Source organism: Balaenoptera ricei, chromosome 15 (genome assembly GCF_028023285.1).
Source record: "Balaenoptera ricei isolate mBalRic1 chromosome 15, mBalRic1.hap2, whole genome shotgun sequence".
Lineage (NCBI taxonomy): Eukaryota > Metazoa > Chordata > Mammalia > Artiodactyla > Balaenopteridae > Balaenoptera > Balaenoptera ricei.
The window spans coordinates 3397458-3424543 of NC_082653.1; the positions used below are offsets into that span (position 1 = coordinate 3397458).

At 42.1% G+C, this 27086-nt stretch overlaps 2 protein-coding genes across 2 annotated transcripts in view; both read left to right on the forward strand.

The window, feature by feature from the left end:
* The first annotated feature begins 46 nt into the window (after nucleotides 1-46).
* Nucleotides 47-3594, forward strand: PPP1R3D (protein phosphatase 1 regulatory subunit 3D). Its single transcript, XM_059896460.1, has 2 exons — nucleotides 47-1482; nucleotides 2252-3594. The coding sequence occupies exon 1, from the start codon at nucleotides 462-464 to the stop codon at nucleotides 1359-1361; it is 900 nt and encodes a 299-aa protein (XP_059752443.1). The 5' UTR covers nucleotides 47-461; the 3' UTR covers nucleotides 1362-1482; nucleotides 2252-3594.
* Nucleotides 3595-6636: 3042 nt separating this feature from the next.
* The window catches only part of SYCP2 (synaptonemal complex protein 2), a 72619-nt gene continuing 52169 nt past the window's right edge, over nucleotides 6637-27086 (forward strand). The window contains 4 exon segments of the mRNA XM_059896450.1: nucleotides 6637-6836; nucleotides 24448-24509; nucleotides 25407-25550; nucleotides 26386-26514. Coding sequence (XP_059752433.1) covers nucleotides 24486-24509; nucleotides 25407-25550; nucleotides 26386-26514 — 297 coding nt within the window. The 5' untranslated portion in view covers nucleotides 6637-6836; nucleotides 24448-24485.

Genomic DNA, 27086 nt, shown 5'->3' on the forward strand with positions numbered 1-27086 from the left:
GGGCCGCGTCACGAGGGGCGGGGCGGAGGCTCGCCGGGAAGTTGCACCGACAACTTGCAGCCGCGTAAGTAACGCCAGGGCCCGGGGGTGGGAGCGGCCGCTGGGCGGACACCGCCTTCCCCCAGGCACCCAGGAGGAAGCAGAAGGCCGGCGCCACCCCGCGCTCCGCGGTGGTCCCGAAAAACTTCCACGGGAGCAAGCACTCATCTCTTGAAATCAGCTTTTTTTTTTTTTTGCTGCCCAAAGCGAAAAACCCGGGCGAGGACTCGAGGGACGAGGACTCGAGGGCCGAAGTGGCTGTCCGGGCGCAGCCGGCCCACTGGATCCCCTGCAGGCAGAGGTTCCGGCGGACCCTCCCCAGGGGCTGCTGAGCACGGCCAGGGACACAGAGGGAGCGGACGCGGGGTCGGGAGGCCACCCCCTCGGTTCCACCTCCCCATCGCCCGACGGCCGGCCGGGCCATGTCCAGAGGCCCGGGCTCCGCGGTCCTCCCCGCCGCCGCCGGTTTCCGGAAGCCCGCCCCGCGGAGCCTCAGCTGCCTCTCGGACCTGGACGGCGGCGCGGCCCGGGAGTCGCGGCCCTGCAGGCCCCCCGGGAGCCCGGGCAGCGCGCCGCCGCCGCCACCCGCGCCGTCCGGCTGCGACCCCCGCCTTCGGCCCATCATCCTGCGGCGGGCGCGCTCGCTGCCCAGCTCGCCCGAGCGCCGCCATAAGGGCGCGGGCGCGCCGGGCGCTGCGTGCCGGCCGGGCTGCAGCGAGCAGCACCGCGTGCGCTTCGCCGACGCGCTGGGCCTGGAGCTGGCGCAGGTCAAGGTGTTCAACGCGGGCGACGACCCGTCCGTGCCGCTGCACGTGCTGTCGCGGCTCGCCATCAACTCGGACCTGTGCTGCAGCAGCCAGGACCTGGAGTTCACCTTGCAGTGCCTGGTGCCCGACTTCCCGCCGCCCGTCGAGGCCCCTGACTTCGGCGAGCGCCTGGGGCGGCAGCTCGTGTGTCTGGAGCGCGTCACCTGCTCAGACCTGGGCATCAGCGGTACGGCGCGCGTGCGCAACCTGGCCTTCGAGAAGCAGGTGGCGGTGCGCTACACGTTCTCGGACTGGCGCAGCGCGCACGAGGCGGCGGCGCGGTGGCGCGGGCCGGCGGGCACCGAGGGCGCCGAGGACGTCTTCGCCTTCGGCTTCCCAGTGCCGCCGTTCCTGCTGGAGCTCGGCTCCCGTGTGCACTTCGCGCTGCGCTACCGCGTGGCGGGCGCCGAGTACTGGGACAACAACGACGGCCGCGACTACAGCCTCACGTGCCGCAACCACGCGCTGCAGATGCCGCGCGGGGAGTGCGAGGAGAGCTGGATCCACTTCATCTGAGCCTCCGCGCGCAGGCCGCACCCGCGCTCACTTCCTGGCTGGGCTCTCGCATCTGGGCAGTGGCCCGTCCTCACACCCCGTCCCCTAACCGAGGTCGTCTGACCTCACTTCCCGCTGTAAGGTGTGCTGGCATGGCCCGTCCTGTCTTCTACTTGCATCGTCTGTGTCACTTGGTCTAAAAAGTAACCTCAGGTGCCAGAAGGCCGAGCTGTGTCCTATGCTGGGGCGGGGTGCTGGGTGGGTAGACGCATGGGTGCGTTGGCCCCTCTGAAGAAGGCCCAGGCAGGTGGTTTTGGAAAGGCCTGCATCCTCCCGCCGGGAAAGCCTGGGGTTTTTGCATGTGTCCTGATTGGGTCTCTGTGAATATAGCTGTTATTTATCATCATTGTGACGTTGGGACTTTTTACCCTTAGTGGATGCCTTCTTCGGAACATTCTGGATTTAATGAGCTAAAAAAGAAAAAAGTCATTTTGTGTGTTTGTGCCCATTGTAAACAGAATGTACAGTGTGACTCCCATTATGGTCCCTTGTGGCATTCCTGCCCTGGGACAAGAAAAACCTGAGATCACATTTTCTTGCCAATGTCTGTAGGCTTCTAACAGCCGGGAAACTATTAATAGGCATGAAATTTATGCCTCATCCGGTCATCTTACAACCATTCCTGGGAGTTCAGGCTGCCCGGTTAGGCTGTGTGTCTCCTGCATCAGCAATTGCGAAGGAAGAAAATGCTTAAAACTTTTAACTAGCAAAAGAGCCCTTTCTGCAGTCTCTTTTTGCACGTCATGTATTATTCTTGTACATGTTTGATAATTATGTATCTGCACTTTATCAGGCCATTCTGTTTAGATTTGAACTACCTAAATATTTAAAGAAATTCTGCCTTATTTCAGTTTTCAGGCAACTCTATGGAATTTCGGGCAACGATGCCCTTTGCGATGACGTTTTTGATGAATTAAGGTGACTCTCTTTATGTCTTCTTAAGCGTCAAAGGTTCCAGCAGTCATCTTTCAGAAATCACGTTACCAAGTGGAACTAGCAGGTATTTTCAGCAACAGCCAGACTGGAGGAAAAACAATACACAAATATTTATACTTTTTAAGTGTTTTAAACTGTATTTATATATGTCTGGTTTTATCAGCTACCTGCCAACTTTGTTCTTTGTGCCTTCAGATAGAAAAGTTTATAACCTCGTCTGGACTTGTTTCCCAATTTTAAAACGTTAAATGCTGTTTTTTTTTTTTTTAAATCTCCAACCAAGAAGTCAAGGCCATTGTCCCCTGCAGAGTGCCACAAGAACTTAAAACCTCAGTGAGGGGCTGGCGATTGTTTTTGGTGCTGAGTGGTGGTCTCACGGCAGGTGCTAGCACTGAGGTGTGAAAACCCAGCTAAGATGGACACGGTCTCCAACTTGGGAAGCTGGTTTCTGAGACAGCTGAAACCAGTGTAATCAATTTTGTGATAGCTGTCACCAATGCACTGACTCTAAATTTTTGAATGCTTGTTGCCATTTGTCAAATAAGTATGTAAAGGATGCGTTTTGCCTTTTAACCAATTTCTTTTTTATAATTGCAACTGTGTTGTTTTTAAAATTCCATCAACAGGGATGGCTTTCTTTGGTACCTTCTGATCTAAGAATATGGAACTTTGATTTAAAATATTGTGACTAAATTGAACAATCGTTGGCTGTTAGCACTGTGTACTCCACTGACGCGCAAGAGGGAGAGAAGCCTGGTTGCATTTCCTGCTATTTGACAAACTGTCCAGTTAGTTCAGCAAGCCTGTGAGGGCCTCAGCTGCTATGCCCTGGGTCCCAGCCCAGCGTGCAAGGCAGTTGTCCACAGCATTCAGGTAGGAGCTAGAGCTGGCAAATGTATTGCTATGTAAAGGCATGTAGAGAATCTTATAATCCATATGAAGGTCACTTACCAAAAAGGTTCTGGTCATGGAATATGAAGTAAATGTTATATCTTTAATATTAAGAGAATCTCCATGTGCCTTTGAAAAAAGATCAATGTTTAAAAAATTTTAAAGCTTAAATATACCTGTCTAGTTAATAAAGAAGCTTTGGAACAGCTTAAGGAGATTTTCAGGCCTGAAAACACAGTTATGTGGCCTAGATGTTCAAATTTTGTTGTGGATTGTGCAATTCTTGGGTTGTCTCCCAAACATATTTTAATACCTGCCATTTAAGGTGTCTTCACCTAAGCCTAAATATTAAAGTATATGTGCACAAGTTGTTAGTTGAAGTGTGTTTTTCTTGTGGTCTAATTACTGTGAAACAAGGCTTTAAAAGCATGCTGACTGTCATTTCACACATAAGTCTTATCCATCCTAAAATGCTGTCACATTTAGGATCTTGGCTAGATAAGTAAATCAATGCATTGTATAATGGCACCTCAACTTCAGTAGCACAGTTGTGTATGTCTTTGAGAAACCGAAATACACCCTTTTATGCCAGGTCAGCATTACATGTGAAGAAAGCTCTAGGGGGACATAAGGGATGGGACAGTTACTGTACTTCCTTAGTGCTTCCTGAAGCCTGTATATGGAATAATTAGTGTGTATCTGCCTTCCCCCCCAGCACCCCGATCGTGACTCTCACTCAATTACAAAGCTTTGAACACAGGGAAAGGAAACTAACCCTTATTGTGTCCTCTCTTATTTGCTTGCCTAAAATGTTAGGTGCTGTATGTATTTGATTTCATTTAATTCTGCAAATTGCACTACCTGGTAGATAATTTCCTCATTTTCTCAGCTGAAATGAATGAAGCTTGGGGAGGTTTAAGGAGCTCACCTAGAGCCCCACAGCTGGTAAGTAGCAAAGCTAGCATTCAAACCCACGCCAAAGCCCAACTTCTCTCTGCCATGTGGTTAAGATGTACCCGGTAAGAGCTTGTTAAATTTAATTGAAAGCCCATTCGGATTATGAGCGATAAGATTTTCCATCTGACATCATAATCTAAAAACCTATTTAAAAACAATTCAAATAAGGTTAAGTAAAATGATTTTTTTCTTCCATGTGGTAGTCTACTGATGTTTCTGAAACAATCCTTGGGCTTTCTGAACACATGAAACAATGAAAAGGGCTCTGACATTTTTCTTCTCTCTACTAAAAAGTGGCAAGGTGAGAAATCACTAACTTTTAATTTTTTGTGCTTGTCTGCTGTAATTATTTGAGTTGCTTGCACAGTTTACACCACAAGCATCCATTGCTTTTATCATTTAAACTGATACTTTAAATTGAAACATTCTAAAAAGCCTGGGAACACACTGTTGATGAGTCCCCTCAGTGCCAAGCCTAGATGGCCTCAGCGCTCTGTGCCCCAGGGGTCTGGGGTTCAGGCTAACGAGAGGGCAGTCTCTCGCAGCCCCTGCTTCTAGGAAACCCTGGCAGGGGCGGGGCGGGGCGGGGCCGGAAGGGCGAGGGCGGGGGCGGGGCCGGGAGGCGCGGCCGTCAGCCGGGACAGGTCCGGAGTGGTTCCGCTGCCCTCAGCTGGCCCGCAGCGTGGGCCTGTCTCTGGGCACTCTGACCATCGTGCCCCCGTGGGTTCGCCTGGTGCCCCCGTGTCACTGCGGCCCCTTCCAGCCTTCGCGGTGGCTGTCGGGAGCCCTGGAGTCTTCTTGAGCCGCCGGCGCTTCCGGCCCTCCACGTTCAAGTCCTGCGGGCAGAGGAGGGACACTGTCGCCTCCTCTCGAGGCGCGTCCGTGCGGGGAGGGCTTCGCGGCGCGGCCGCCGGCCGAGCGGGGTCAGGGGTCGGCGTCGGGTCGGGGCGCGGCCGGCCCATTTACCTGAGGCTCTGAGCCTTGCCCACCTCGGCGCCCTTGGTTCCGGCCTCGGGCGGCACTTGCGCCGGCGTGAGGGGCGGGGCCTGGCAGGCCGGCGGCGCTGATTGGACGCGGCGCCGACCGTACGCGACGCCGATTGGACGGGCACTTCCCGCCTTCCCTCGGCTGCGTGAGGCGCCGCGGCGATCGCTTAAGCGCGGAGACGCGACGCTGGGCGGCAGCTGCAGCGGGACTACGCGCGGAGGCCTCTTCCAGCCGGCAGGTTGAGCTGGGCGCCGGGGAGGACTTCCCTGACAGCGGGGTGCGCGAGGGGAGCTGCGGCGTCGGCTGGGCCTCAGGGGGCGGGCGAGCGAGCGAGAGAGCGGCTTCCGGACGGTTGAGGCGAGCCGTTGAGGAAACGGCCGGGGCGGCGGCGCCGCCGGGGCTGAGGGGGGCCGACTCCGGCGGGGCCTCCGGTGGGCAGTGCGGGTCTCGCGCCGACGGATCGCGGAGCGTGCGGTCGTGAGGGGCCAGCGGCGGGTGTCCAGGGCCGGGGTGGGGTTGGGGGGATCGGGGGAGCGCGGATCCGCTGGTCGGGGATGACCGAGGACGCGAGCACTGGCCGGAATCACGAAATTGAGGGCGACGCGGGTGGAGACGCGGCGGGCCGGGCGGGGCTTCCGGAGCGGGCGCGGAACCTACAGCTTAGCTTCCGAAACGATGTAACAGCGCCCAGGTGTGTGTGGGGGGGGCGGGGAGGGGTTAGCAGCTGGCCTCGCGGTGGCCCGTGCTCTCCGCTTTCGGGAGAGCCAAGTGCGCACACGTGTTTCCCCTCTCGCCGCCGCCCCTCCTCCCCGGCCCCTGCCCCGCAGCCTTTTGCCGCGAGCGCGTTCTCCCTGGTCCCCCTTTCCGGGGGAAGCCACATATCCTGATGTCCCCGGTCGCAGAAGGAGGAGGATGAAACGAGTCTGTGCGCTGGGTGTCGTGGGTGATCCACTACAGGTGTCGTGAAGTAGCTTGTGGTGACGGGAGAAGGTGGTGTTTCCTCCCCAGCTCGCGGGCAGCCTCCGGCGTCACAGTCTGAACTGTTGGACGGCTGCTCTGGTGGCGCAGAGGGCTTTGCTGCATTCATTCATTCAGCTTTGGGGAATGAATATATGCTTGTGTTAAGTTGTTGGGTGTTTTTTTAAATCTTCCTCCTTCCATCCGCCTGCGCATGTGCATTCATCTTGTCCCAACGTCTGTGTTGCCTGTAAGGAAACCAGAGCGCCAAGCCCGCTTAGTTGACACCGCCCCCCCCCCCCCCCGCCCCAGACTCGTCTTGAAAAAGTGTAATTCTGTGCTGGGTCTCCCAGGTCGTTCTGTTGTTGCTTGTGCTCGTGCATAGCGCTTCATAAAGGTTTTTTTTTTTTTTAATAAATTTATTTATTTATTTGTTTTTGGCTGTGTTGCGTCTTCGTTTCTGTGCGAGGGCTTTCTCTAGTTGGGGCAAGCGGGGGCCCCTCTGCATCGCGGTGCGCGGGCCTCTCACTGTCGCGGCCTCTCTTGTTGCGGAGCACAGGCTCCAGACGCGCAGGCTCAGTAGTTGTGGCTCACGGGCCTAGCTGCTCCGCGGCATGTGGGATCTTCCCAGACCAGGGCTCGAACCCGTGTCCCCTGCATTGGCAGGCGGATTCTTAACCACTGCGCCAACAGGGAAGCCCCATAAAGGTATTTTCAACTGTTTACTCAGGGCGGTGGAAAGATGAGTGTGTCGCTTACGTTCCTCTCAGGACTTAGCCTTCCCTCTCAGTCGCAGGTGTTTGTCTTGCATCATGGATGGTACCCAGTTTGGGGCTCTGTTAGAGGCAGTATATGCATTCAGCCTTGGAAGGGAGGGAGGAGTCGCTGGATTGTTTAGTTCAGTTTTCTTTACTTAAAAAAAACTCTGCCTGGGTAGACATTAATTAATTTTCCTTCCCCTTGACGGACTTCTTGCACAAAAGTAGACTAGGAACTAAGCTGTCTTGTGAGCCTTGTGTGCCTCTTGGCCGTAAGTAATTCCTCTGGGCTGTAGGTCATGTCTCAGAGTAACCTTGTAAATGACATGGCAAATTCACACTCAGGTTGCTGTAGCTGTGAAGCAGGAAAGCATTCCGCCATAGGCAGGCCCGCCCCAGCAGTTGCTGACCCTAGGGAAGGAGTACAGACAGAGGCCCCTGAAATATTTTAAGTGCTTAAACTTTTCAATCGAGTTTTCAAGTGGTGCAATAAAGTCTTCAGTTTCACACAGATACCCTCGTCGTAACGAAATAGAAAAGTTTTGTGTGAAGCTATTATTTTTATGACTTAGTGTTGGCAAAATATCAAAGATAACTGAACGCATTTATTATGGGTATTTGATGATGGACTGCCGAATTTTGGATAAGTAATAATGACCTATATAATTCGTAAATCAGTACACATTTCATAAACTTCTTTTCATTTTAGCAAAATCAGTAAATATAGTCAAGATTTTTACTTATTTTGTGTTGTATTGACAGTATGATTTAAGGATTAAAACAACATGTAATTTTGTTCAAAATGTACTAATTTGAGTATACTTTCACCAGAAACATGAAATAAGTGTAAAAAATAAAAAAGTACTGTTTGTTTAATACTTTCTGAAATACTAAATTTTTCTTAAAATTAAGGTAGATACAAATTACTAATGAACATTAATCTAAATAAAATTGTTCTAATAACACTGAAATTATTTTTGAATAAATCTTACTAAATATTTTTATAAAATAAACTTAGTCACTATTCTAGTGTTTGCTTGCCATCTAACTGTAAATATGTCATGTTCATGCAGTTGTCTAGATTTACATATATAAAAATTAAAGAATAATAGCAGTTGCTTAGAACTACAGAATGTTTCTCAGTCACCATGTGCAATTGTTGCAAATACTGTACACTTAGTTGCTAGTACTTCCAGAGCCACAAGTTGGAATACAAAGAGAAGCAAGAAAATGGACGTTTGGCACTATTAGGAAGCAGTTTTTCATTATGCAGGAATCAACAGAGTAGTTTTGCTCTGCCAGAGGAAGAGCAGTTAATTTGACAGTTAACTGATGTCTTTTCTCTTACCTGAGCACTTAGGTTGCTCAAATTTTACCTCCTTTCTGAAGCAGAGACTAAAATGTCAATATCAGCACAACCTGCTTCTTCTCTGCATTGTTTCAGCCTACCCTCCTCCCCGACCCCCACCGGCCCCGCCCCGAGTCCCTTAAACATTATTATTACGGAAGATTTCTAACATACAAAATAAACAGAATAGTGTAATTAAGTGCAGTCCCCTTCTTTTAAAGGCATAGGCAAATGAAATGTTTCTCTAGGGCTTGAAGGGTGTGAGTTATGCCAGTGAATGTGTTCACGGTTATAGGACCTGCTGGGGCAATACTAAGTACTGGATTCAGAGTGAATAGAGAGTCCTTAATGAAATTATGTATGTGTGTATGAGAGAGAGAAGGAGACAATGATGTACAAAAAGTTTATATCTGTTACTTTTTATGCTTTGTGCTTTTTATGTTTTAAATGTTTTCACATTGCAGAGTCATAGAGATATCCTCCTGTGTTTCCTTCTAATGGTTTTTAAACATTTTCATTTTACATTAGGTAGTTAATTCATCTAGTTTGCTTTGTGAATGGGGGAAATAAGGGGCTTGATGTTATATTTTTATATGGTGAGTCAGTTTTCCCAGTGCCAGTTTGCGCATTTGGGAGCATTTATTGACTAATTTACATTTACTATTTGCAAAACCTTCTTACTCATATATGAAGTTCCAATATATACTTGGGTATGCATTTGGATTCTCTTTTGGTTATTGATCCATTTGTCTATTTCCTATTTTTAATACTGTTTTTAGTAATTGCAACTTTGTAATAAGTTTTAATAACAAATAGGATGATTCTTCCATTTATTTTTAAATAGTACTTTTGTTATAGAACTCTAGCTTGCAGTTTTTTCTTTCAGAACTTTCTAGTTTCTTTTCTCATAGTGTTCTTGTATGGCTTTGGTATCAGCATAAGCCTGGCTAATAAAATGAGTTTGGAAGTGTTCCTTTCTCTTCTATTTTTGGAAGAGTTTGAGGATTGGTGTTAGTAGTTCTTTAATTGTTTGGTAGAATTCACTGGCGAAGCCATCTGGTCCTGGACCTGTCTTGTTGGGAGGTTTTTGATTACTGATTCAATTTCCTTACTAATAATTGGTCTGTTCAGATTTTGTTTCTTCATGATTCAGTATTGATAGGTTATATGTTTCTCCTAGGTTCCATTTCTTCTAGGTTGCCCAATTTGTGGTCAGAAAAGATGCTTGATATGATTTCAGTCTTCTTAAATTTATTAAGACTTGTTTTGTGGCCTAACATATGTTCTATCCTGGAGAATATTCTATGTGTGCTTGAGAAGCATGTGTGTTCAGCTGTTCTATGGAAAGTTCTGTATAGGTCTGTTAGGTCCATCTATCCAATGTGTAGTTTAAGTCCAATTTTATAGCACTTTAAAGAAGTTATTATTCTAAGTCTTTTGGCTTTCATAGTTTCTATTGGTCATCTACTAGTCTTATTGATGCTACTTAAAAGTAACCTGTCTTTTTTTACTCTCTGACAGCAGTTTGATTTTTGATTTTGATCTTGATCTTGATTTTCAGCAGTTTTCTGTGGTGCACCAGGGTTTGGGTGTTTTTTTTCCCCCTGCTGGGGTTCATGGGGTTTTTTGAATCTATTGTTTGATATATGTTATTGGTTTTGGGAACTTCTCAGTCATCATTTCTTAGATATTGCTTTGGTCACATTCACTATCTCCTCTCCTGGGATTATAGTTACACATACGTAGGGCTTTATAACTTATCCTCTGTGTTCTTTTTTTTTTTTTAACATCTTTATTGGAGTATAATTGCTCTACTATGGTGTGTTAGTTTCTGCTTCATAACAAAGTGAATCACTTATACATATACATATGTCCCCATATCTCTTCCCTCCTGCATCTCCCTCCCTCCCACCCTCCCATCCCACCCCTCCAGGCGGTCACAAAGCACCAAGCTGATCTCCCTGTGCTACGTGGCTGCTTCCCACTAGCTATCCATTTTCATTTGGTAGTGTATATATGTCCATGCTACTCTCTCACCCCATCCCAGGTTACCCCTCCGCCTCCCCATATTCCCAAGTCCACCCTATAGTAGGGCTGCATCTTTATTCCCGTCTCGCCCGCAGGTTCCTCTGACCTTTTTTTTTTTTTTTTTTAGATTCTATATATATGTGTTAGCATACGGTATTTGTTTTTCTCTTTCTGACTTACTTCACTCTGTATGACAGTCTCTAGGTCCATCCACCTCACTACAAATAACTCAGTTTCGTTCCTTTTCATGGCTGAGTAATATTCCATTGTGTATATGTGCCACATCTTTATCCATTCATCTGTTGATGGACACTTAGGTTGCTTCCATATCCTGGTTATTGTAAATAGAGCTGCAATGAACATTTTGGTACATGACTCTTTCTGAATTATGGTTTTCTCAGGGTATATGCCCAGTAGTGGGATTGCTGGGTCGTATGGTAGTTCTATGTTTAGTTTTTTAAGGAACCTCCATAGTGTTCTCCATAGTGGCTGTATCAATTTACATTCCCACCAACAGTGCAAGAGGGTTCCCTTTTCTCCACACCCTCTCCAGCATTTATTGTGTTGTTTTTTTTTTAATTATTCGAACAGAAAGTCACAAAAATTATAATCATCCTCATCAGTTCACTCAGTCCCATGTTCCAGCATTTATTGTTTGTAGATTTTTTGATGATGGCCATTCTGACCGGTGTGAGATGATATCTCACTGTAGTTTTGATTTGCATTTCTCTAATGGTTAATGATGTTGAGCATTCTTTCATGTGTTTGTTGGCAATCTGTATATCTTTTTTGGAGAAATGTCTGTTTAGGTCTTCTGCCCATTTTTGGATTGGGTTGTTTATTTTTTTGATATTGAGCTGCATGAGTTGCTTGTATGTTTTGGAGATTAATCCTTTGTCAGTTATTTCATTTGCAAATATTTTCTCCCATTCTGATGGTTGTCTTTTGGTCTTGTTTATGGTTTCCTTTGCTGTGCAAAAGCTTTTAAGTTTCATGAGGTTCCATTTGTTTATTTTTGTTTTTATTTCCATTTCCCTAGGAGGTGGGTCAAAAAGGATCTTGCTGTGATGTGTGTCATAGAGTGTTCTGCCTATGTTTTCCTCTAAGAGTTTGATGGTGTCTGGCCTTACATTTAGGTCTTTCATCCATTTTGAGTTTATTTTTGTAAATTTATTTATTTATTTTTGGCTGTGTTGGGTCTTCGTTTCTGTGCAAGGGCTTTCTCCCGTTGCGGCGAGTGGGGGCCACTCTTCATCACGGTGCGCAGGCCTCTCACTGTCGTGGCCTCTCCTGTTGCAGAGCACAGGCTCCAGATGCGCAGGCTCAGTAGCTGTGGCTCACGGGCCTAGTTGCTCCGTGGCGTGTGGGATCCTCCCAGACCAGGGCTTGAACCCATGTCCCCTGCATCGGCAGGCAAACTCTCAACCACTGCACCACCAGGGAAGCCCCTGAGTTTATTTTTGTGTATGGTGTTAGGGAGTGTTCTAATTTCATTCTTTTACATGTAGTTGTCCAGTTTTCCCAGCACCATTTATTGAAGAGGCTGTCTTTTCTCCACTGTATATTCTTGCCTCCTTTATCAAAGAATAGGTTATCATATGTGCATGGGTTTATCTCTGGGCTTTCTATCCTGTGCAATTGATCTATATTTCTGTTTTTGTGCCAGTACCATACTGTCTTGATTACTGTAGCTTTGTAGTGTAGTCTGAAGTCAGGGAGCCTGATTCCTCCAGCTCCATTTTTCTCTTTCGAGATTGCTTTGGCTATTCGGGGTCTTTTGTGTTTCCATACAAATTGTGGAATTTTTTGTTCTAGTTCTGTGAAAAATGCCAGTGGTAGTTTGATAGGGATTGCACTGAATCTGTAGATTGCTTTGGGTAGTAGAGTCATTTTCACAATGTTGATTCTTCCAATCCAGGAACATGGTATATCTCTCCATCTATTTGTATCATCTTTAATTTCTTTCTTCAGTCTCTTATAATTTTTTACATACAGGTCTTTTGTCTCCTTAGGTAGGTTTATTCCTAGATATTTTATTCTTTTCGTTGCAATGGTAATTGGGAGTGTTTTCTTAATTTCACTTTCAGATTTTTCATCATTAGTGTATTGGAATGCAAGAGATTTCTGTGCATTAATTTTGTATCCTGCTGCTTTACCAAATTCATTGATTAGCTCTAGGAGTTTTCTGGTAGCATCTTTAGGATTCTCTATGTATAGTATCATGTCATCTGCAAACAGTGACAGCTTTACTTCTTCTTTTCCAGTTTGGATTCCTTTTATTTCTTTTTCTTCTGTGATTGCTGTGGCTAAAACTTCCAAAACTATGTTGAATAATAGTGGTGAGAGTGGGCAACCTTGTCTTCTTCCTGATCTTAGTGGAAATGGTTTCAGTTTTTCACCATTGAGGACGATGTTGGCTGTGGGTTTGTCATATATGGCCTTTATTATGTTGAGGAAAGTTCCCTCTATGCCTACTTTCTGGAGCGTTTTTATAAATGGGTGTTGAATTTTGTCGACAGCTTTCTCTGCATCTGTTGAGATGATTATATGGTTTTTCTCGTTCAGTTTGTTAATATGGTGCATCACGTTGATTGATTTGCGTATATTGAAGAATCCTTGCATTCCTGAGATAAACTTCACTTGATCATAGTGTATGACCCTTTTAATGTGCTGTTGGAGTCTGTTTGCTAGTATTTGTTGAGGATTTTTGCATCTATGTTCATCAGTGATATGGGCCTGTAGTTTTCTTTCTTTGTGACATCTTTGTTTGGTTTTGGTATCAGAGTGATGGTGGCCTCGTAGAATGAGTTTGGGGGTGTTCCTCCCTCTGCTATATTTTGGAAGAGTTTGAGAAGGATAGGTGTTAGCTCTTCTCTAAACGTCTGATAGAATTCACCTGTGAAGCCATCTGATCCTGGGCTTTTGTTTGTTGGAAGATTTTTAATCACAGTTTCAATTTCCATGTTTGTGATTGGTCTGTTCGTATTTTCTATTTCTTCCTGGTTCAGTCTCTGAAGGTTGTGCATTTCTAAGAATTTGTCCATTTCTTCCAGGTTGTCCATTTTATTGGCATAGAGTTGCTTGTCGTAATCTTTCATTATCCTTTGTACTTCTGCAGTGTCAGTTGTTACTTCTCCTTTTTCATTTCTGATCCTATTGATTTGAGTCTTCTCCCTTTTTTTCTTGACAAGTCTGGCTAATGGTTTATCAATTTTGTTTATCTTCTCAAAGACCCAGCTTTTAGTTTTATTGATCTTTGCTATCGTTTCCTTCATTTCTTTTTCATTTATTTCTTTTTTTTTTAAAATTAACTTTTTTATTTTTAATTTTGGCTGTGTTGGGTCTTCGTTTCTGTGCGAGGGCTTTCTCTAGTTGTGGCGAGTGGGGGCCACTCTTCATTGCAGTGGGAGGGCCTCTCACTATCACGGCCTCTCTTGTTGCAGAGCACAGGCTCCAGACGTGCAGGCTCAGTAATTGTGGCTCACGGGCCCAGTTGCTCCGTGGCATGTGGGATCTTCCCAGACCAGGGCTCGAACCCGTGTCCCCTGCATTGGCAGGCAGACTCTCAACCGCTGCGCCACCAGGGAAGCCCCTTCATTTATTTCTGATCTGATCTTTATGATTTCTTTCCTTCTGCTAACTTTGGGGTTTTTTTGTTCTTCTTTCTCTAACTGCTTTAGGTGTAAGGTTAGGTTGTTTATTTGAGATATTTCTTGTTTCTTAAGGTAGGATTGTATTGCTATAAACTTCCCTATACTGCTTTTGCTGCATCCCATAGGTTTTGGGTCGTTGTGTTTTCATTGTCATTTGTTTCTAGGTATTTTTTGATTTCCTCTTTGATTTCTTCAGTGATCTCTTGGTTATTAAGTAGTGTGTTGTTTAGCCTCCATGTGTTTGTATTTCTTACAGATTTTTTCCTGTAATTGTTATCTAGTCTCATAGCGTTGTGGTTGGAAAAGATACTTGATACGATTTCAATATTCTTGAATTTACCAAGGCTTGATTTGTGACCCAAGATATGATCTATCCTGGAGAATGTTCCATGAGCACTTGAGAAGAATGTGTATTCTGTTGTTTTTGGATGGAATGTCCTATAAATATCAGTTGAGTTCATCTTGTTTAATGTATCATTTAAAGCTTGTGTTTCCTTATTTATTTTCATTTTGGATGATCTGTCTGTCCATTGGTGAAAGTGGGGTGTTAAAGTCCCCTACTATGATTGTGTTACTGTCAATTTCGCCTTTTATGGCTGTTAGTATTTGCCTTATATATTGAGGTGCTCCTATGTTGGGTGCATAAATATTTACAATTGTTATATCGTCTTCTTGGATTGATGCCTTCATCATTATGTAGTGTCCTTCTTTGTCTCTTGTAATAGTCTTTGTTTTAAAGTCTATTTTGTCTGATATGAGAATTGTTACTCCAGCTTTCTTTTGATTTCCATTTGCATGGAATATCTTTTTCCATCCCCTCACTTTCAGTCTGTATGTGTCCCTAGGCCTGAAGTGGATCTCTTGTAGACAGCATATATACGGGTCTTGTTTTTGTATCCATTCAGCCAATCTATGTCTTTTGGTTGGAGCATTTAATCCATTTACATTTAAGGTAATTATTGATATGTATGTTCCTATTACCATTTTCTGAATTGTTTTGGGTTTATTATTGTAGGTCTTTTCCTTCTCTTGTGTTTCCTGCCTAGAGAAGTTCCTTTAGCATTTGTTGTAAAGCTGGTTTGGTGGTGCTGAATTCTCTTAGCTTTTGCTTGTCTGTAAAGGTTTTAGTTTCTCCGTCAAATCTGAATTGAGATCCTTGCTGGGTAGAGTAACCTTGGTTGTAGGTTTTTCTCCTTCATCACTTTAAATATGTCCTGCCACTCCATTCTGGCTTGCAGAGTTTTTGCTGAAAGATCAGCTGTTAACCTTATGGGGATTCCCTTATGTGTTATTTATTGTTTTTCCCTTGCTGCTTTTAATATTTGTTCTTTGTATTTAATTTTTGATAGTTTGATTAATATGTGTCTCGGCGTGTTTCTCCTTGGATTTATCCTGTATGGGACTCTCTGCGCTTCCTGGACTTGATTAACTATTTCCTTTCCCATATTAGGGAAGTTTTCAACTATAATCTCTTCAAATATTTTCTCAGTCCCTTTCTTTTTCTCTTCTTCTTCTGGGACCCCTATAATTCGAAATGTTGTTGCATTTAATGTTGTCCCAGAGGTCTCTGAGACTGTCCTCAATTCTTTTCATTCTTTTTTCTTTATTCTGGTCTGCAGTAGTTATTTCCAGTATTTTATCTTCCAGGTCACTTATCCGTTCTTCTGCCTCAGGTATTCTGCTATTGATCCCTTTTAGAGAATTTTTAGTTTCATTTATTGTGTTGTTCATAACTGTTTGTTTGCTCTTTAGTTCTTCTACGTCCTTGTTAAACGTTTCTTGTATTTTCTCCATTCTATTTCCAAGATTTTGGATCATCTTTACTCTCATTATTCTGAATTCTTTTTCAGGTAGACTGCCTATTTCCTCTTCATTTGTTAGGTCTGGTGGGTTTTTACCTTGCTCCTTCATCTGTTGTGTGTTTCTCTGTCTTCTCATTTTGCTTAACTTACTGTGTTTGGGGGTCTCCTTTTCACAGGCTGCAGGTTTGTAGTTCCTGTTGTTTTTGGTGTCTGCCCCCAGTGGCTAAGGTTCGTTCAGTGCGTTGTGTAGGCTTCCTAGTGGAGGGGACTAGTGCCTGTGTCCTGGTGGATGAGGCTGGATCTTGTCTTTCTGGTGGGCAGGTCCACGTCTGGTGGTGTGTTTTGGGGTATCTGTGGCCTTATTACGATTTTAGGCAGCCTCTGTACTAATGGATGGGGTTGTGTTCCTGTCTTGCCAGTTGTTTGGCATAGGTGTCCTGCACTGTAGCTTGCTGGTCGTTGAGTGGAGCTGGGTCTTGGCGTTGAGATGGAGATCTCTGGGAGATTTTCGCCGTTTGATATTACGTGGAGCTGGGAGGTCTCTTGTGGACCAGTGTCCTGAACTTGGCTCTCCCACCTCAGAGGCACAGCCCTGACGCCTGGCTGGAGCACCAAGAGCCTGTGCTCCACGTGGCTCAGAATAAAAGGGAGGAAAAAAAAGAAGATAAAATAAAATAGAGTAAAATAAAATAAAATAGTTATTAAAATAAAAAATAATTATTAAGAAAAAACATTTTTTTTAAGTAATTAAAAAAAAAAAGGACGGACAGAACCCTAGGACATATGGTAAAAGCAAAGCTATACAGACAAAATCACAGAAGCATACACATACACACTCACAAAAAGAGAAAAAGGGAAAAAAATACATATATCGTTGCTCCCAAAGTCCACCTCCTCAATTTGGGATGATTCGTTGTCTATTCAGGTATTCCACAGCTACAGTGTACATCAAGTTGATTGTAAGGAGATTTAATCTGCTGCTCCTGAGGTTTCTGGGAGAGATTTCCCTTTCTCTTCTTTGTTCAAAAAGCTCCCGGGGTTCAGCTTTGGATTCGGCCCTGCCTCTGCGTGTAGGTCGCCTGAGGGCATCTGTTCTTCGCTCAGACAGGACGGGGTTAAAGGAGCCGCTGATTCGGGGGCTCTGGCTCACTCAGGCCGGGGGGAGGGAGCGGTACGGAGGAGGCGGGGCGAGCCTGCGACGTCAGAGGCGTCGTGACGTTGCACCAGCCTGAGGCGCGCTGTGCATTCTCCCGGGGAAGTTGTCCCTGGATCTCGGGACCCTGGCGGTGGCGGGCTGCACAGGCTCCCGGGAGGGGAGGTGTGGATAGTGACCTGTGCTTGCACACAGGCTTCTTGGTGGCAGCAACAGCAGCCTTAGCGTCTCATGCCTATCTCTGTGGTCCGCGCTGATAGCCACGGCTCACACCTGTCTCTGGAGCTCCTTTAAGCGGCGCTCTTAATTCCCTCTCCTCGCGCACCAGGAAACAAAGAGGCAAGAAAAAGTCTCTTGCCTCTTCGGCAGCTCCAGACTTTTTCCCGGACTCACTCCTGGCTAGCTGTGGCGCACTAGCTCCCTTCAGGCTGTGTTCACGCCGCCAACCCCAGTCCTCTCCCTGCGATCCGACCGAAGCCTGAGCCTCAGCTCCCAGCCCCCGCCTGCCCCGGTGGGTGCTTGTCAGCACCATTCCTCTGTGCGGGAATCTCTCCACTTTTCCCTCTGCGCCCCTGTTGATGCGCTCTCCTCCATGGCTCTGAAGCTTCCCCGCTGCCCACCCCCATCTCCGCCCGCGAAGGGGCTTCCTAGTGTGTGGAAACCTTTTCTCCTTCGCAGCTCCCTCCCACTGGTGCAGGTCCCGTCCCTATTCTTTTGTCTTTGTTTTTTCTTTTTCTTTTTTTTTTTTTTTTTTTTTTGCCCTACCCAGGTACGTGGCGACTTTCTTGCCTTTTGGAGGGTCTGAGGTTTTCTGCCAGCGTTCAGTAGGTGTTCTATAGGAGTTGTTCCACATGTAGATGTATTTCTGATGTATTTGTAGGGAGGAAGGTGATCTCTGCATCTTACTTGTCCGCCATCTTGAAGCTCCTCCATCCTTTGTGTTCTTGATCTGACTTCGGATACTCCCCCATATTTTTGTCTCTGCTTCATTCCAGATATTATCTTCTGATACCACTTCCATTTCTAATCTGCTATTAAAACCATACATTTTATTCTTTCTTAATAATCTTCTTATTGACTATTTTTGTTTTTAGGATTATTTGGTCTTTTTTCAGATTTCCTGTGGCCTTCCTTTCTGCCCACCCCAGTTTCCAGTTCTCTGCCACAATTCTCAGTCTTGTATTATAATCGTTATGTACACAATACTCAGTTATTTTGAAGTATTTGTCTAATAACTACCATTTGGAGGTCCTGTGGGTCTCTTTCTTTTGGCTAGTTCTGTTTCTCACCTTTGAATTAATTCATCCAAGTCTATGAATTGTACTTTAAGTGCTGATTTGGTTGTATCCTATGGGATTTTATATGTTCACATTTTCTTAGTCACTTAAATATTTTGTCTTTTTTATCTTTCTGTATCCCATGGAGTATTCACATGTATGTGTTTAAATTTCCAAATATATAGGAAGTTTGAAGCTATCTTGTAGCTGATTTCTAAATTTATTACATTGTGAGAACAGAATCTATTATGTTTATTCTTTTGCATGCATTTGTGTTTTGTTTTTGCTGTGGTGACTTAAGATTTTCTCTTTTATTCTTACTCAGAAATGTCCTCACAGTATGTCTAGATGTACTTTTTCTTATTTATCCTGGAATTCCATGGACTTTTTCAACTTGTGGATGTTTATATTTATTTGGGAAAGTTCTTGGCTATTATTCAGCTGTTGCCATCTCACTGCTCTTTTTTATTTAAAAATTTTTTCTGGATTTCTCCTTGAATAGATAGTGGAATGTGTGCATCTCTTCTTCATATCTCAACTTTTTATTCTATACATTTTGTTCCTTTGTGATCCTGTGATATCCTCAACTTTGTCTTTTTATTCCAAGGAATGTTCCCCCCTGAAGCTTTCAGGCCTATGGTGTAGTGGCAGTGGTGGACGCTCAGGGTTCTCTAGCCTACCTTGTTCCTCTTATGGTTCCTCATTAATCCCCCTGTTGGTTGCTGGCCTTCTGTACTTATTTCTTACCTCCATAATTGAGTTAATACAGGCTAAATTTCCATCTTCTGTGATGGCCTGGGGAGAAGGAGAGAAAGATTGAAGCCAAGCAGAAAATAGGTACACCCCTTGTTGGGAATTGGGAAAGCAAACTGGTGGGTCCCTGCATTCCCAGTATTTCCCAGGCAAGATGATAAAACAACTACCAACTATTTAGAGATCTTGGAATTATTGCTGGTATACTGGAATCCCCAGCTAGCCACAGACCTAGAGTCACCCATTTAGTATTTAAGCTAGAGCAGACAAACATAACCAGATGGGGCAAAACCACAGCTAAGTCGTGGATAGATTTGGATGGAGTAGCTGGACTCTGGTTGCTTAAGTGCAGAGGCTGGCCTTGGCGATTTCATTTCCCTCACAATAACCCGAACCCACATTTGACTGATCCCACGTTTTGGACCCCACCTACCTGCATTTTAGTATGAATTTACTTTTAAAAAGGGTAAGTAAGTATAAATTACAAATAAAACTGAAGTTTCCCGTTGCCAAATAGCTGATTACGGTTCTGTGCAACTCTCTACTCTTCCTCCCCAATAAGCTGACAGATAGAGTGTCCTGAGTGGTGTAGGTGAATGTCACTCTACACACAAACATACACACACACACACACACACACACAGGCGCACGCATGCACACAAATATGTGTATACTTATGTGCACCTAGAGGTATAATCATAAATAATACAAAATTTCTTTTTGCATGTTAAGTGGCATTATGCTGTATTTATGATCTGGCAACATGTTTTTTTTTTTTTAATTTTTTTAAACATCTTTATTGAAGTATAATTGCCCTACAATGGTGTGTTAGCTTCTGCTTTATAACAAAGTTAATCAGTTATACATATACAATATGTTCCCATATCTCTTCCCTCTTGCATCTCCCTCCCTCCCACCCTCCCCATCCCACCCCTCTAGGTGGTCACAAAGCACCGAGCTGATCTCCCTGTGCTATGCGGCTGCTTCCCACTAGCTATCTATTTTACATTTGGTAGTTTATATATGTCCATGACACTCTCTCACCCTGTCATATCTCACCCCACCCCCTCCCCATATCCTCAAGTCCATTCTCTAGTAGGTCTGTGTCTTTATTCCCGTCTTGCCACTAGGTTCTTCATGGCCTTTTTTTTTTTTTCCTTAGATTCCGTATATATGTGTTAGCATACTGTATTTGTTTTTCTCTTTCTGACTTACTTCACTCTGTATGACAGACTCTAACTCCATCCACCTCATTACAAATACCTCCATTTCATTTCTTTTTATGGCTGAGTAATATTCCATTGTATATATGTGCCACATCTTCTTTATCCATTCATCTGTCGATGGACATTTAGGTTGCTTCCATGTCCTGGCTATTGTAAATAGAGCTGCAATGAATATTTTGGTACATGACTCTTTTTGAACTATGGTTTTCTCAGGGTATATGCCCAGTAGTGGGATTGCTGGGTCGTATGGTAGTTCTATGTTTAGTTTTTTAAGGAACCTCCATACTGTTCTCCATAGTGGCTGTATCAATTTACATTCCCACCAACAGTGCAAGAGTGTTCCCTTTCCTCCACACCCTCTCCAGCATTTATTGTTTCTAGATTTTTTGATGATGGCCATTCTGACCGGTGTGAGATGATATCTCATTGTAGTTTTGATTTGCATTTCTCTAATGATTAATGATGTTGAGCATTCTTTCATGTGTCTGTTGGCAATCTGTATATCTTCTTTGGAGAAATGTCTATTTAGGTCTTCTGCCGATTTTTGGATTGGGTTGTTCGTTTTTTTGTTATTGAGCTGCATGAGCTGCTTGTAAATCTTGGAGATTAATCCTTTGTCAGTTGCTTCATTTGCAAATACTTTCTCCCATTCTGATGGTTGTCTTTTGGTCTTGTTTATGGTTTCCCTTGCTGTGCAAAAGCTTTTAAGTTTCATTAGGTCCCATTTGTTTATTTGTGTTCTTATTTCCATTTCTCTGGGAGCTGGGTCAAAAAGAATCTTGCTGTGATGTATGTCATAGAGTGTTCTGCCTATGTTTTCCTCTAAGAGTTTGATAGTGTCTGGCCTTACACTTAGGTCTTTAATCCATTTTGAGTTTATTTTTGTGTATGGTGTCAGGGAGTGTTCTAATTTCATACTTTTACATGTATCTGTCCAATTTTCCCAGCACCACTTATTGAAGAGGCTGTCTTTTCTCCACTGTATATGCTTGCCTCCTTTATCAAAGATAAGGTGACCATATGTGCGTGGGTTTATCTCTGGGCTTTCTATCCTGTTCCACTGATCTATATTTCTGTTTTTGTGCCAGTACCAAACTGTCTTGATTACTGTAGCTTTGTAATATAGTCTGAAGTCAGGGAGCCTGATTCACCCAGCTCCATTTTTCATTCTCAAGATTGCTTTGGCTATTCGGGGTCTTTTGTGTTTCTATACAAATTGTGAAATTTTTTGTTCTAGTTCTGTGAAAAATGCCAGTGGTAGTTTGATAGGGATTGCATTGAATCTGTAGATTGCTTTGGGTAGTAGAGTCATTTTCACAATGTTGATTCTTCCAATCCAGGAACATGGTATATCTCTCCATCTATTTGTATCATCTTTAATTTCTTTCATCAGTCTCTTATAATTTTCTGCATACAGGTCTTTTGTCTCCTTAGGTAGGTTTATTCCTAGATATTTTATTCTTTTCGTTGCAATGGTAAACGGGAGTGTTTTCTTAATTTCACTTTCAGATTTTTTGTCATTAGTGTATAGAAATGCAAGAGATTTCTGTGCATTAATTTTGTATCCTGCTACTTTACCAAATTCATTGATTAGCTCTAGGAGTTTTCTGGTAGCATCTTTAGGATTCTCTATGTATAGTATCATGTCATCTGCAAACAGTGACAGCTTTACTTCTTCTTTTCCGATTTGGATTCCTTTTATTTCTTTGTCTTCTCTGATTGCTGTGGCTAACACTTCCAAAACTATGTTGAATAATAGTGGTGAGAGTGGACAGCCTTGTCTTGTTCCTGATCTTAGTGGAAATGGTTTCAGTTTTTCACCATTGAGGACAATGTTGGCTGTGGGTTTGTCATATATGGCCTTTATTATGTTGAGGAAAATTCCCTCTATGCCTACTTTCTGCAGGGCTTTTATTATAAATGGGTGTTGAATTTTGTTGAAAGCTTTCTCTGCATCTATTGAGATGATCATATGGTTTTTCTCCTTCAATTTGTTAATATGGTGTATCACATTGATTGATTTGCGTATATTGAAGAATCCTTGCATTCCTGGGATAAACCCCACTTGATCATGGTGTATGATCCTTTTAATGTGCTATTGGATTCTGTTTGCTAGTATTTTGTTGAGGATTTTTGCATTTATGTTCATCAGTGATATTGGCCTGTAGTTTTCTTTCTTTGTGACATCTTTGTCTGGTTTTGGTATCAGGGTGATGGTGGCCTCATAGAATGAGTTTGGGAGTGTTCCTCCCTCTGCAATATTTTGGAAGAGTTTGAGAAGGATAGGTGTTAGCTCTTCTCTAAGTGTTTGATAGTATTCACCTGTGAAGCCATCTGATCCTGGGCTTTTGTTTGTTGGAAGGTTTTTAATCACAGTTTCAACTTCAGTGCTCGTGATTGGTCTGTTCATATTTTCTATTTCTTCCTGGTTCAGTCTCGGCAGTTTGTGCATTTCTAAGAATCTGTCCATTTCTTCCAGGTTGTCCATTTTATTGGCATAGAGTTGCTTGTAGTAATCTCTCATGATCTTTTGTATTTCTGCAGTGTCAGTGGTTACTTCTCCTTTTTCATTTCTAATTCTATTGATTTGAGTCTTCTCCCTTTTTCTCTTGATGAGTCTGGCTAATGGTTTATCAATTTTGTTTATCTTCTCAAAGAACCAGCTTTTAGTTTCATTGATTTTTGCTATTGTTTCCTTCATTTCTTTTTCATTTATTTCTGACCTGATCTTTATGATTTCTTTCCTTCTGCTAGCTTTGGGGTTTTTTTGTTCTTCTTTCTCTAATTGCTTTAGGTGCAAGGTTAGGTTGTTTATTCGAGATGTTTCTTGTTTCTTGAGGTAGGCTTGTATTGCTATAAACTTCCCTCTTAGCACTGCTTTTGCTGCGTCCCATAGGTTTTGGGTTGTCGTATCTCCATTGTCATTTGTTTCTAGGTATTTTTTGATTTCCCCTTTGATTTCTTCAGTGATCACTTCGTTATTAAGTAGTGTATTGTGTAGCCTCCATGTGTTTGTATTTTTTACACATCTTTTCCTGTAATTGATATCTAGTCTCATAGCGTTGTGGTCGGAAAAGATACTTGATACGATTTCAATTTTCTGAAATTTACCAAGGCTTCATTTGTGACCCAAGATATGATCTATCCTGTGGCAACATGTTTTTTAATCACTAAAACTGTTTGGCTGCAAACATCTAAAATTCTCGTCCATTTTATGTAACTGTTATGTTCACAAAATTGATTAGCATATGCCACATTTTATTTCTTCATTCCTTGCCCTCCCTCCCATTCCTAGCTCCCATCTAGGTGCTTTTGAATCTTCTCACTCAGAACGATGCTGCAGAAGCATCTTTATACTTGATTCCCTATGTGTGTGGAATCAGTGTTTCTCTGTGGATCAGATTTTTTCCCCCGGAGTTAATCTTTGGAAATGCAGGATATTTTTTTGCTCATCCCTTTTGTATGCCTCTTATGTATGTCCTCATTGACACTTAAATATCTCTACTGGCATGTCTGCAAGAAAGTAGATTGACTAGTGCCTCTTGTTGCCTTCAAGATACACAGTCCTGTATTCCTCCTGGATTAAGTAATTAATTTCCCCTCTATGTTGGATTTCCTGAGGTTGTATTACAAAGCTCTTCATAGTACAGATTATTTTAAAATTGTTCTAGTTATGATGTCTAGAGAAGATTGTTTTATTTCTTTTCCTTTATAGGACTAACCTCCAAACCTCCAAATTGCATTTGCAAATGTTAGATGCTTTTGTTAAGATGGTGCTTAATGTAACCCTGCTGCTTCTTGTTTCCATTCTCTTTTGAAGGGAAAGATGTGTTTAGGTTATCTTTTCCTCCTTTCATTGCATATTTGTATATTCTTACATATCCTGTTCTTTGGCAGTATACTTGCATATATGTCCCTTCTTAAATATTGTATTACTAGCTTAAATTTTATTTAGGCATTAATTCAAGATTATTTTTCTTCTTGTTCCCAAAGTTGGAACAAAGTTGGAATCTCTGATGAGGGAGGTTCACATTTATATTCTTTCAGTGACTAGTTTTGTGACCTTTTGGCAGGACTTTGACATTTATTTAAGTCATTTATAAAAAGGCAAGGCTTGAATAAATGATCTTCAGGCTTTCCTCCAGAAACTTCTTTGGACAGATTCAAATGAGTAATTTCATAAGCAGTGAGGAACTTGAAGAAACAACATTTATTGCCTTTGGTATAAGCAGCAATGCTTATTTATGTGTGTTAAGATTTTTAAACTGTAAACATATAAAATAGATTGTAAGATTCAGAAAGTATATGCTTTCTTTTGTAGGTGTTTGTTTTGTCCACCTGTTTTAAAATTAAGTCAAAATGCCAGTAAGACCAGATCTCCAGGTATGTAGTCCTAGACCAAAAGGAAGTCTTTTATTTTAATTCCTAAAATCACTTTCTGCTTATTTATAGGTATTAAATGCTATCGTTTTAGGAAAGACAAAGCTTACTTGTTTTTATGAAATGGTCAAGAGTCAAATAATTGAAATAAAAATGTTATCCTTTTATTTTTTCAATAGATTTGTTTCCAAAAGCTTTATTAAGAATATAAAGTACTAAAGATGATTTATATCTATCTCTTACATAGAAATGAATCATACACTGGCTGGATACTTTTATATCAAGGCTTAAAACTGTGAGATACTTGCATTTAGGAGAGTCATATTAATATATGAAAATTCCTTATTAATGGTGGTGTACTTTAATAGCAGGGATGGCAGATTTTGTAAAGCTTATAAATATAGAATATAATAAATAATAAATTATATGTGTATGTAATGCTTAAGTTATATTGGTTGGTATAGTTTCTAAAAAAGTGCTTTTACCTGTCTTTATGCAATTTTTTTTTTTTTTTAACTATTTAAACTTCATGAAGAAATTGATAGCTATGTTAGGGTTTTATCCATGGTATTAAGTATTAGTTACTATAAAGTTGATTTTTATTTCCTTCATTAACAGGTTTTTGTTGAGTTTAGCATAATGATGACTTTCCAGTAAGAAATATGAAGTGGAAAATTAGTAAAATATATTTTTCCTGTATAGAGCTTATTATTATCAAAAAACTTAATCTCTAATTCTGTTACTCTGTTTAATAGTGGACAGTTTTTTTAAATAAATGAATTGATATTATATAAGCTCTTGAGAATTTTCAAATGTGAAAACAATTCTTAAATTACTTGATTTCATAAGGTGACTAATTTGGGTTTTGATTCAATATATTTGCCATTTTCTATATTTCAGCAGTTGGAAAAATGCATTGATGTTGCTTTAAGAAAAAATGATTTCAAACCTTTGAAAACACTTTTACAAATTGATATTTGTGAAGATGTGAAGATTAAATGCAGCAAACAGTTTTTGCACAAGTTGGATAACCTTATGTGCAGGGTAAATATTCATTTTTGTTGAATGAGTGTTACAGTTATTAGATACCACTCTACTTTTTAGGAAGAGATACTCCGTTGGAAGGAATGAATAAAAAGGCTTTGGCAAGCTCACTTATAACTATCTAAATAAATGCTTGTTTCACCACTTGCTTTTTGTGTGTGTTTGTTTGAGGAGTCCCAAATAACATGTTGGACTGTTGTTTTCTAAATAATATATACAAAAAAATCTGTGTTTACATAGTGTTTACCATTATTAACTGTTATCTAAATGGGAAAAACAGCTTACCTGTTTGAAGTTTAAACAACTTGATCTATTTTTTTAAAAGCCTATCAGCATATTCTTCATGTTGTGTGGACAGTGCTTGGTGCTTGCAAAAAATAAAACAAACAAAAACAAATAAAAATCATCGAAGACCTTGTACTTGATTTGTCATGTATAAAGTATTTTTATACGTGAGAAAAAAGTGATTATTGACAATCTCCACAGAATTTGACGTTTGTTACGAACTAGAAGAGTGAGTAAAAATTTCTTGTATCCCTTAGTTAAATGCATAGAGCTTTTTAGAATGGAAGATAACTGATTCATTGCATCATAATTCTAAAGTTTCTTGAGTTTATACATGTCTGCAATTTTGTACTGAGTTTGTCATTCACTGGCTGAGTGCCTGTAAGCAGGTTGCCTTTTTTAAACCACACTTTTGTCCTTTGCAATATGGAGATTATGATTATGATAATGACTAACACAGGATTTGTGAGGATTATAACGCTCCTAGCACAATGCCAATTCCATTCTATTTTGTATTTACAGATGTTTAAATGTATAATTTGCATTTCAGGAGCTGAATAAAAAGGATATCCAAACTGTTTCAACCATTTTGGTTTCTTTTGGAAGATGTGGCAAAAATATCAGTATATTGGGGCGAGCTGGACTTCTAACTATGATAAAACAAGGACTAGTCCAAAAGATGAGTATAGAATATGTAACATATTTCTTTGAGGGAAATATGATTAAAGGTGTGTTTTCTAATTAAATGGTTCAAACTGTTGGAAAATGAATTTGGGAAGTGTATATAAAACTTTGAGATAAAATATTTTTTTAACCTGTGGTATATGTTAGAAAAATAAAGATCACAAGGGAACTGTATACAGGGTCCTTGATAATTGTGTGAATTTAAGGTCACAAGACTCCCTAAGGCCTTTACTTGCTTTATTTTCTCTTTAGCTCATCTTAATCACTATCTAACTTAATTTACTTTTCTTTTTATATCATTTATTATTATCTATTTCCCATTTTAGAATGCAGGATATTGATTTTTGTCTGTTTTGTTCATTGTTGTATACCCAGCACCAAGAACAGTGCCTAAGACATAGTGTGTATTCAAATGTCTGAGTTAATAAAAATAAAATAATACCAAAACATTTCAAATAGTAAAAATGCCACAATAATCTAATGTGTAATGATAATTTATTTTTTATCTATGAATATGAATGTACATGAACTAAGAATTTGAAGGGGGGGAAGTAAAGATTTTCTACT